The following is a 12,458-nucleotide window of genomic DNA, read 5'->3' as shown; positions in this document are numbered from 1 at the left end:
GTGGTTGGATGTACGATTTGGATTGTCTATTTATACAAGATTAATATTAGGTCAACTAATTGGTAACATGCGATGGGAGTTTCACATGTGTACACACTTTTTGTTATTTGGTCAACAAGAGATTACCGGATTTGTAAACGTTGGTGTGAACGATTGGCAAAAGTCAAATGTTGTTGGTCGATGACGTGTTGATTACCTTATCCTTCCGACAATAGCCGCCTATGTTTTGGGATATTGAACAAAATGACCATTTTTATCACATTCATCTTTTAGTCCACTTAAACTAAAAATATTCAAAATGATCGTTTTCTAAACTGTGAGATCCAACATATTAGAACTGTCATCCAACAAATTTATTTAACATCATTTCGTTTTTTAACCAAACAAATCTAGACACATATACACCTAAGCGGTCGGCCATAAAACTATTCCGTCGACTTCATATCTATGATGTTGGGTCTCCGTAGCTATTCTGTCGGGCTTCATTTTCATATGTAATATTATTCTGTTGGCCCCGACAGAATAGATTTCAGCCCGAGAGAATAGATATGAGGCCCGACAGAATAAATATGAAGCCTGGCGGAATAGATTTATTGCCGACCGTTTAAATTACGTGTCTAGATGTGGTTGGTTCAACAACATAAATGTGTCATTGTGTCAAATAGATTCGTCGGATGTCAGTTCTAATATGATGGATCCGACAGTTTAGAAAGTGCCGTTTTTAAGTATTTTTTGTTTGAGTGAGCTGGTCAAGGTATGTTGTTGGTAAAAAAAAAAGATCATTTTGGTTTATCCTGGTTTTATTTAGTTTTGTGTAATTTATCCTTATCCATGTAACTTGTTAATTAAAATAACATGTCTAGGGTTGTCATTACATATATGGAGTCTCATGTGAAAACAGTAGAGCAAGATATGTTTTATTAGAGGATGTTCATCGTCTACAAAATGATAAGAGCAAGATATATTTTATTGTAGTACTATGTACACATCATACAAAGACAGAATAGGAGTACATGTATAAGTAAAAATAATTTACGAGAAATCTAAAACGCAACTACTAATGAGGAGCAGGCCGGCTTGTCCGGATTATGTGCGGGGTGGGCGCAGGACCCACTTTTATGGAGACCCCAAGTTGTTAAAAAAGTGTATATACAAATTTATTTTAAGGCAGAAGCTTACAAAATAACTAGAAGTTTACAAAATGACTATATGGTTTCAGGTTCAATGGAGGGAGTGATGTTCTTTTAAAAAAAATAACTTTTCTTCGTCCTTTATATGGTCCATTTTTAGTAACTTGTATATTATTATATATAAATGCTTTGATGTCTATTAAGCTTAGAAAATGCAACCGAATTGGTAAGATTATCAAAATATCTATCACATGGTTGAGAAAGTGATATTTGATAGTTTTGTTTGGTGTATTGTCATCACAATTGTATATATAAATTATATATGAGTAATTTAATTTATAATTGAAGGGTCACATTTTTTTCACTCGTCTCGGGCCTGAAAAATTTAAAGATTCTCCAGTAGTGTCTTGATAAAGAGTATAATGGGTGACTTTCATTTAAGTAATGATACAAGAATCTTAAAGAATGTAACATGAATCTTAGAACATAGGCATCATAAATGCTAAAGTAATGATACGCAATAATATTAGCTCTAACATGTTTTAACGAGACTATAAGTTAGCCCTTTCATCAGTAAGCCGGCAACATGAATAGCTATAGAAACATACCGAACCCAAGTATGAAGAGAAACTAGTCCACGAGTTAGCAGAATTTTATATGGTTCAACTTGATAGAGAAAAACAATGCCAAAATAACCCGAACTTATTAGAAAAAAAGGGCATAACTAGAGCTACGAGTGGAATTACAAGGCACATAAATAGTCAACTTAAAGATCTTGATGAGCTGGATCTTGTGACAAGCGCCATAGGCGGTTTGGTTCAGCTATGAGGCCCAAAATCTATCATTTAAGCCTCCGATTCCACCCAAGAAGATTTTCTCCTCAAGTTTTGCTACAATAAAGCATTTCCATGTTTAGTTTGGTGCGTTTTCTAGTTGTCCTACGTAATTAGGCCCTTATTTAATGTATTAATTTCATGTTTTTGACTTTCGTTTTGTAATTTGGAAATTTTGACACACTTGCCAAATTTACAAATCCATATATAAAGGGTTCTATTGTGATCATGTAGATATTCAATGTGGATATTCATAAATTCAATAAACACTATTCTTGTCAAGAGTTACTTTTTCTTGCATATTTTATCGCTTCAGCTTTTTATAAAAATTGATGCTAAGCTAGAACCATGTCTCGAATGAAATGCATGCCAATCTCTTGATGTTTGGTACGTTGATGTAGTTTTGGATTAGCCGGTAAATATGTGGCTTTAATGTTGTCGCACCATAGTGAGGATACACATGATGAGAATATGTAGCTGAGAAGCTTGGTCGAAGCGTGATCAAGGACATAATATATGCTCTACATCAGTGCTAGAACAAGCGATTGTATGTTGATTCACATAATTAATCCAACTGACTAGGTCGACTCCAAGAAACGCGTGATAAACTATGTTGGACTTGCGATCACTTGAGCATTCAGCTTAGTCAACATCTGCATAAGCCTCAATAGTGAAGCTAGTGAATCTAGCAATCTGTGAATCGTCAATTCAAGCGTCTACACAAATTCAGCCATCTTCCAAGTATATCATTGTAATCTCTAGCCGAGTCAATACTAAATATTATAATGCACCAACAACGCTTTCATATAATAAAGGATTCATCAAATTTATAAATCTTGTAATTTCTCATCTTGTGTATACCTCTAGATATAAATATTGCTCGCTCAAAACTCGTTTAGAAAAGGCTCACGTAAATCGGTTAGAAGAATTTTCAAGTTGAGTTGAGTTGATTAGGTTTGAAAATGTGTCGATATCAAGCCAATGTCAGCTTGCTCGTATAGTTCTAATTTTTTTAAAGACAAGTTGTAAAGTCATGTGTAGTGGGCGCCGATTTGGACGCGAAGGGGCTACAACACCGCCCCCTGGGCGAAATGTGAGGGGCGCCAAGCTTTTATCGCCGGCTTGTGTTGTTTGCGGGGGGGCGAAATGTGTTTTTTATTATTATTATATTGTGATTGAGAGAGGGGATATATATATATATATTTGTAGCCCCTACAACCCCAAAAACAAATTCTCACCTCTTGCTGACTGGGCCCACACGACGTAAAACGTCTCAATTTGTAGCCCCTCCACTACACATAGCCTAATCCAATATCCCCGCATACTCTTTTTTACATAGTACTGTAATTAGTGTATCATGATTCGAGTAGAAAATTTTGTTTTACGTTAGTTCTTATTAGCTCTAAGACTTTAATCAAGAGAAAACTTTAAATCAAATCAATCTATTGGTGATGTATTACTTTAATCACACTAGGGACCAGATGGAGCCTGGTGTCAATTCATTGACGTACCCTACATGGATTCGTTGTTCAAATCTTAATATGATTGCGTACAAACTAATTTGTTGATTTTTCAGTGATATCTTTCATTAAATATGAAACTTATATAACTTACCCACGAGCGTTACTTCCACCCTTGAAATTACAAATAAGTGAAACTAGAGGGTCGTGGGTCAATTGACCAAATTTTTTTAAACAGGCGACTAATAAAGTCGGGTAAAATTAACCTACAAACAAAAAATGGTAAATTAACCTACAAACAAAAAATGGTATGAATCGTGCAAAGTGAAACAAATTTGGAGGTCGTGGCATTTTAGTAAATAAGTGGAAATCATTTATAACGTAATTGCAATATAACTCAAAAAATGAGTAGTTTAACTAAATTTAACTACCGGTAAATTATATAGTGTAATTAAATTACACTACTTGTTTCTTGAGTTGTTTATTGTTTAATTATGCTATGGCCTTGTTTACCAAATGTCATCACGTCAAACTTTCATTTAATTTGTATAATTCGCATGGGAAATCAACTTTTTAATATTAGATCCAACCTCTACTCAAGTGAAACGAGTATTTAAAATAAACATTCTTATATAATCACCCAAATGAAACTTCTGAGTCTTAACACTAAATACAAGAAAGTTAGTAATGCAACCTTTAAGATAGCGAGACGGTAATAACAAACTCTGACTCCAACACTAGATACGTAAAGTTTAAAATGTTAATTATCCTTATAACAATTATGGATAATAATATAAATTAAACAAAAAGAATAATCAATACAAGTGATGAACATATAGACGTGACATAACGCGCATTTGAGTGTGAACACATTTATTTAAAGACAGAAGCTTTTGCTTTCATTGACGTTCGTTGTCAACTTGATTGAGAAGAAAAAAACACCCAAGAATTCAAAGAAATCATTGAAATGTGTGTTTAAAATATAAGAACTTGCGTAGTGGCACGTAGGGCTGAGCATGGTTCAGTTCGGTTATTAGGCGAAACTGAAGTAATTGGTTATTTGAATATACAAACCGTTCGCTTTTCGGTTTTACGGTTTTCGATTTTTCGGTTATTTTCGGGTTTTTTTTCAATTCTGTTTAGATATCGCAAAAAACAAAGTTGCCAAATATTGTAAATTGAATGAAAGGGGGTTATAGGGTTTTATACCACTATAAACAAAAACAGACACGTGTTACGTGGAACTATACGAATATGAAGTTGTTAAATAAAGTTTAAAATTCTACAAAGTTATTAATTAAAAAAACATTATAAGTTTAATTTCAATCTTCATTTATCATCTTATTTATCTTCAAGGTTTAGTCCATTACTCATCATCTTAACAATCTTTATCACCATCAATCGGTTCGGTTTTTTCGCTTTTTTAAAAGTGGATAACTGACAAAACCGAAATGTCGGTTTTTCATAAAAAGTTAACCGTCAGTTAATGCTTCGGTTCAGTTTTTATCGGTGCGGTTCTTTCGGTTAATTCGGTCGGTTCGGTTAATTCGGTTTTCTGCTCACCCCTAGTGGGGCGTGATAAAGGCTCAGTCTCTAACACTATCCCCGGGGCGTTATGAGTGCAATTTTGGTCTTCGACGTTAAATCGCACCCTTTGTTTATCTTTTATTTAGTTAAAATAAATCAATAGTGATTGTAAACTGGTTAAAAACGGGTTATAGGGCTTTATACCACTATAACATGTTTTTTTGTCATAACACATATATCCTTGCCGGCATTGCTAATACCTGTCGGCGCCCCACTTATAACTATACATTGTCTAAAGCATGATAAATGTTATGAGTAAAGCTGGATGTTAAAAAAAAAGTATTTTTTTTATGTTAAAATGCAGAAAAAGTAGTGTATAAGTTGAAACAAGTCAGATTAGATAATATGACGTCGTGCGCATATTATTTTAATGGTATAAATAGATTTTACTTTGTAAACCTTGATTAATAATACCATTAACCAAAATATAATTCAATTACCTAGTAAGCTGTAAACTTGTAAGCATAGTTAAGATGAATTTAACACTTTTCTTGTTCGGCCTGTTTAAGTTCTAGCTAACTTGATTTATGAACACGTCTCTTAAATCAGAGGCATATACAAAAAAAAATGTACGGAACAATATAAATCGGCTGTGCCGCTGTGGGGCGACACGATAGGAGGTGGTTAATGAGAAGCTGGAGCAGTATCTGGAGGCAGAAGTTGATTTGGGATGGCATGATGTATTCAAAAATCAAATTTAACCATCAAATTTAACCAACTACGATTAGATTTTATTGGTTGTGGCCTTGGGCTTTAAAGTTTTGGAGAGTAGACATTTAAGCTAAAACAGGAAAATCGGGTTATCTTTTACACTACAAATTAGGGCTTCTAGCACCCTGAATCCGCCTATGTATGAAATAAAGTGGTGGTGTTTTTTAGCTACGATTTGTGAACATACGTAGTTCAGAAGGCCTGTTAACTTTAACGATTAAATTTTATGTTGATTGATATATCTAGTGAATGAGCTCTTTTTTTAGAAAGACATATGTAATAGTGACAGTGATGTTTCTCCCATAAAGTCGTGACACTTGTCATTCTCATTATCCATTTCAAACATGGACCCCTAGAAGCAAACCTACTCGATCATCACCTCAACAAAATGGTGATGGTGAATGAGCTGGCTCTCTTGCATATTTATCCTCTCAATTATTGTTATCATTGTACGCTAGTAAGTGTAAAAGTGTAATATTATAAAATGTCTTTTTATAAGTTTACGGTGAAGTGCGTGAGAACAGACACCATGGGTTCATACACAATTCATTTGTCTATCGTGACACGTACAATAACGCTACATAGTCATCGCAAGGAGCCGTGCGTGTTTACATTTGATATCATATATTCAACTATAAATATTAAATATCTCAAAGTGGACACTTAATAATCCAGTTGAATAGGTCACAATGCAACAAGCCAACAATAAAATATTGCAATGGTAGATTTGAATAGTGTAGACTTATGATATGTTTCATAACGGTTTTTAATTAAATACTCTTTTAAATATTATATATGCACAAATAATATAAATTTCTATAAGACTTTAGGAATATTATATTTGTTATTATATCGGTCAAAACATATAAAACCTTCAAAACTTTAAAACTATACTAGTTGGTTCGATTTATATCTCAGTTAAGTTCAAACTTAATTTTTTTGCTTTTTAATTTTCAAAGTCGAGTAGAGCGTAGATGCAACTTGCTCATTTATTTTTTAGTATGAGCTAAAACTAGTTTGATAGGGTTTGTTTGACATGTGGCATGGAAAAGGAATTAAATTATGATTTACTTAGTGTGTCTCCGATACCTCTTTATGATTGGCGATGGTGGTGATTGGTGACGGTGGCTGGTGGTGGTGCGTGGCAAGATTGAAATAATTTTAACGATTAATATATTAGCAGTCAAGTTAAAAAACTTAAGTTAAAATATGATTTGCTTAGCGTGTTTTGACACCTCTTGATTTGTTTATTCTCGGAATTCGGTTACTTTATACATTCTTCTATATGTGAACGGGATTATAATTACAAGAAGCTCTCTCTAATTTTCATGATACTATGGTGTAACTATGCATGACCATTTACTAAAGTACCATTAGTGCTCTACAATACATGGTCTTCACAATTAGTTAAATTTTCTCGTATCTTCATAAACCTAGTGACTGTCACTAGATTAGGGTCAAAAGTATTATTCTAGACTTTTAAGTTTACAATCTCTCATGAGTTGACTATATATCGGGCGTCTAGCCTTATTATTCATGCCTGTGTAGATGCCGAATAGAGGCTGCCCGGATGATCATCACTCAACTACGATTTAATGTTTCTTTCTTGGTTTCAGCCTCATCAGTTAAAATTTTAGGAAACATTATGCCGTTGCCCACTCTACTGCTCTAGTGCTAGGTCGAATATCGTGTTCTTTAAGACGTTGTTGTCCAGATTCGATAATTCATTTGTGTTTAATGATTTACATATACCCTTACCAGTCTCCCATCAATCCAGTGTAAGAATGGAGATACATACCATTTACTTATAAGTCAACAATTTAATTACTGAAATCGGGTCGGGTTAGTTAAAGTACATTAAGGAATACTGGTTTCAGCAAAACCATCCATCCATAACTTTACAAACCCAAACCAATTCAGTTGACTTTTTACAGAAGACTTTGACTCTATTTTCACACTGTTGAAACTTTTTAACACATGCTGTGTATCTATGACATAACCTCCAGAGCCTCCCTTGTTTGCCCAAGTACATTAAATACAGTCGCGGCTATACGCGATGGAGTCAACCCGGCCTCGGCTAGCTGGTCATCAGGTGCACCATGGTCAATGTAACGGTCTGGAAGCACCAGCGGTCTCCACTGCATATGCACCACATCAAAGCTATACAGTTTGCTACATAACAGTTAACATATAAAGCTAAAGGAATAACTAGTAAGTTACCTTCAGTTTCCCATCAAGAAGACCATCTAGTGCCATGAAATGAGACACGTGTGAACCGAACCCGCCTATTGATCCTTCTTCAACCGTGATCAAGACCTCGTGTGTCTTCGCAAGGGCCCGGATGAGATTATGGTCCAACGGTTTGCAAAACCGAGCATCAGCAACAGTTATGTTTAAGCCCCGTTCTCGTACTAAACTGGCTGCAGCCATGCAACTCTGAACTGCTGTCCCGTACCCTAGTAGCGCCACTCGCTCGCCTTCAATCATTATCCTACCTTTTCCAATCTATTAATAAAAGAATTTCATTAATTACTGTAACGATAATTTTTAAGTTTATAACTTGAATAGTTTGAAGTACCTCGAGAGGAACGCCTTTGTTGCCAGGTGGCAAGGGGACACCAATCCCGTTGCCACGTGGATACCGAAAGCAACTAGGTCGGTCATCAATGGCAGCAGCGGTTGCCACCATATGAAAAAGCTCAGCCTCATCAGAAGGAGCCATGACCACCATGTTCGGGAGACACGCCATGTAAGTAACATCAAACGAGCCCGAATGTGTTGGCCCATCCGCACCCACAAGCCCAGCCCGGTCCATTGCAAATCTCACAGGCAACTTCTGCAGATCCACATCATGCACCACCTGATCATAACCCCTTTGCAAAAAAGACGAGTAAATCGCACAAAACGGTTTAAGCCCTTCACATGCCAAACCCGCAGCAAAAGTAACCGCATGTTGTTCAGCAATCCCGACATCAAAACACCGGTTCGGGAACCGGCGTTGAAACAGATTCATCCCAGTCCCACCACCCATTGCAGCATGAATACCAATAACTTTTTTGTCCACCTCAGCTTCCGCAATCAACGCCTCTGCAAAGTAGGTCGTGTAAGACTGAGTTGGTGCGGTTGACTTAAACTGTTTCCCAGTTGCCGGGTCAAACTTCCCCACGCCTACATTGATTTCAAATTATCAGAAACAGAACTTGTTAACCTAAACATTAAAAACTGATTATTAATTTATTAGTTTATTACCATGATATTTATCAGCAGCCTTCTCAGCATAAGGATACCCTCTACCTTTCTCAGTAATAACATGAATCAAAACCGGGCCCGTTGTTTTAGTACTCTTAACCTCTTTAAGAATGGCAACAAGGTCATCGATGCTATGACCATCAACAGGCCCGATGTAATACAACCCGAGTTCTTCAAACAGGGTCGACCCGGACCCGCTAATCATACCACGAGCATATTCGTCAACTTTAGCAGCGAGTTCGTGCATGGGCCCACCAATTTGTTTGGTAACTTCTTTGGCAACTTCACGAAGCTCTCTTAGCGGGCGGTTAGATTGTAACCGACTCAGAGCGCTGCTTAAAGCTCCAACTGGAGGTATGGGTCCGTCAAGTGTTGCGGTTGGTAACGAGACTTGTTTGTTGTCGTTAAGGATAACGATCATGTCTGAATCTAGATATCCCGCGTTGTTCATGGCTTCATAAGCTTGACCAGCGGTCATTGCACCGTCACCTATAATAGCAATTACATCGTTTGTTCCGCCTTTTAAGTCCCGACCCACAGCCATACCTAATCCTGCTGATATGGTGGTGGAGCTATGGCCCGTGCCAAAACAATCGTGCTCACTTTCAGAGCGTTTGGTGAAGCCCGCTAGCCCGTTTGTTTGTCTGATGGTATGCATTCGGTCTCTTCTTCCGGTTAATATTTTATGCGGGTAAGACTACAAAAACATATGTTTATTTTGATTCAAATTCAATTTCAAGATTTGAAGCAAAAGGATTTTGAATATATATTATATAATATCTCACCTGATGACCAACATCCCAAAGGATCTTATCTTGTGGCGAGTTGAAGACGTAATGAAGAGCCACTGTGAGCTCCACTACACCAAGGCTTGAACCCAAATGACCACCGGTTTTAGAAACATTAAAGATGACATCAGATCGCAGCTCATCGGCTAGTTGTTTCAGCTCCTATATCAGATTATAAAGAAACTGGTAAAATTGAATATGTAGACTCAAAACATCTTTAACAGAAACATATGGTTCAATATGTATTTGGTATCTGTATCTTTGCATGTACCAGTGACTTACATGGTTTAGAGACTTGCTTTGACTTTACAGTCAAACAAAGCATGATTTAAATTCGAAATTAAGATTGTGATTTAAGGTTTAAGTTAAGTGATTTCAATCTTTCCCTTTTAAGTGTAAACCACATAAGTCATTTTAGTTATTTATTTTAGGGCTGGCAAAAGAGGTCAGATACGACACAATAAGACAAGATTACCTAGTGCTACACAGAAACACAACATGATAACAAATCGTGTCATTTTTCCCAAACAAGAACAAAAACATGTTTAAAACAGGTTACATGACACGACCTGTTTAAGGACACAACAAATATCACATATGCAATAAAACAAAAGTTGCCAAAAGTTCATAAAAGTCTGAAGTGTAAGGTAACTAAGGCATATGCCATATTGCCATATATACTTTTTAAAAAACATTAATATTTAAACAGGTTAACAGGTGTTTAACTTGTTTGGACACGAATTTAATTGTTTCTTAGACGTGTCAACCTGTTTAAGACACGAAACATGTTATGCTCTAACCCACACTTGTTTAACTCCATGTCTGTTTCATGTTATGCTCTAACCCACACTTGTTTAACTCCATGACTGTTTCTTGTCGTAGTAACAGGTCCGTGTCTGAAATTGCTACACGGTTTTGTAATTATCTATGAAGGGAAATGTATATACCTTAATGGAGAGATTTTTCATGTGAATCGGGTAATTGATGGTGTCCAAAAGTGGAGTAGGAGGTCTCTGCGAGTGATACTCGCTTCTCTCCGACAGTGTTGCTTGAACCACACCTACTCTTTTACTCGACTGTCCACAAACAATCAAACCAAATAAGAATTCATAACAAACCACACAAACTCATGAGTACTAATCTACTACTGTTATGACCCAAACATCTATTAACGTAATTTTTAAAACACTAAGTTTTAATATCCAAAAAGGGCCCAACTTGTTGCCCGTTTGCCTTCTATTTCGATGTAACAACTATATATAAAGCATAAAATTATTCAAAAATCATGGAATTGAAATGTATGGAATAGGGTGAGCAATAACCGAATTGTTAACTACAAACCGACAAAACTAACTAGAATTAACCAAAAGTTGATTATCAGTTAGTTTATACCCTCGGTTCCGAAATTAACCGTGCCGAACCATTTATATTTTCATATATTTCTAGCTTTTATACTCCATTTAATGTATTTCATTTCTAAGCAAATATTTTAGCCCAAATTTGTTTTTTGGTTATTAACCGAAATAAACCAAACCGAATAAACTGAACCGAAAACCGATGGAACCTGATTGAAAGGTTTATGCAAATTCTGTCGGTGCTGCAGATCTCTTCCAAACAAACAATGTTGCTGGAACACAGGCGTACGAGAATTAACCGACCGGTTGTCCACGTGTGCCGGAAACGCAAACCCACAAACCGCCATGTTCGATTCGATTCACACCCTTAAATTAATTAAACAAAACAAAAATAAAAGGTGAAATTGTAAATGTATGATGGTGGTGGTGGTAAGTGGCACTGGGAAAGAATGCAACTTGGTGAGTATGTAACAATTAGTAACAACAAGACAAGTTGGGTACAAATGAGATCGTGAGCGGTTTTTTATTGGTCCACGTCACCGGAAATCACATTGTATGGTATGGATAGCAGCGTTACCAACTTTTTTTCATGATAGAAGATAATGGGGTATCGGCATAACCCCACTTATTATTATCTCAAAATAATACTATGATTTTTCTTTTAGGGTGTTTTCTACTGTTTATATTGCTTTATATAGGATTTTAGGTCGCCATTTAGTTAATTAATGGTTTCAGCTTGAGACACGTGTTATGTCAAAATTGAGTCTACTTAGGCTGAGGGGTGTGGGGGCTCTAACGGGGCGCGAGTGGGGGCTACAGCCAATAATATTGTGACGTGTGGCAGAGAGAGAAACTGGATAAGATGGGTGTTGGAGCCCCAGCTGGAGCCCCTGGCCCTGGTGTGGAGGGGCTCCAGCAGGGGCTCCAGCGGACTTTTTTTTTTATTTTTTTATAAATATATTCAAAAAACGTATTATTAAAAAAACTCATAAATTATTAAAAAAAACACACATTAAAAAAAACACATTAATATCTAAAAATAAAATAAAATTAAAGTACTAAAAAACATTATTCTTATTCTTCGGCTTGGTCTTCTTCGATCAACCTCTTTCGGATACGTTCCTTTTGCTTTTCCATCAGCATTTGATCGACCGGATTTAGGTTACTGAAGTCTCTTGTAAGGAAGTCCAAATCTCTCATTCGACTTTTTTCCTTTTTGTCATTAGAGACCACCTCCATGGTTTTGTTGAATTTATTGAGGGATTCAACAAGATCGACGATGTTTACGGCTCCCCCCTCAGCCGGTTTTTTCCCCTTGGTGTCCCGTCCCAATGGCCGCCTCCTC

The 12,458-nt window shown here is 36.3% G+C and overlaps 1 protein-coding gene across 1 annotated transcript; it reads right to left on the bottom strand.

The window, feature by feature from the left end:
* Window positions 1-7,521: 7,521 nt before the first annotated feature.
* LOC143626217 (putative 1-deoxy-D-xylulose-5-phosphate synthase, chloroplastic) lies at window positions 7,522-11,528 on the bottom strand. Its single transcript, XM_077096364.1, has 7 exons — window positions 11,323-11,528; window positions 10,706-10,834; window positions 9,756-9,920; window positions 8,971-9,667; window positions 8,300-8,889; window positions 7,942-8,226; window positions 7,522-7,859 (listed from the first exon to the last, which is right to left on the bottom strand). Exons 1-7 carry the CDS (start codon window positions 11,458-11,460, stop codon window positions 7,710-7,712), a joined length of 2,154 nt encoding a protein of 717 aa, XP_076952479.1. The 5' UTR covers window positions 11,461-11,528; the 3' UTR covers window positions 7,522-7,709.
* Window positions 11,529-12,458: the final 930 nt, after the last annotated feature.

Source organism: Bidens hawaiensis, unplaced genomic scaffold (assembly GCF_021521415.1).
Source record: "Bidens hawaiensis isolate Kalapana, Puna unplaced genomic scaffold, B.hawaiensis_p1.1 tig00004283_1, whole genome shotgun sequence".
NCBI classification, from domain to species: Eukaryota; Viridiplantae; Streptophyta; class Magnoliopsida; order Asterales; family Asteraceae; genus Bidens; species Bidens hawaiensis.
This window is presented reverse-complemented; position numbering and strand designations above follow the sequence as displayed.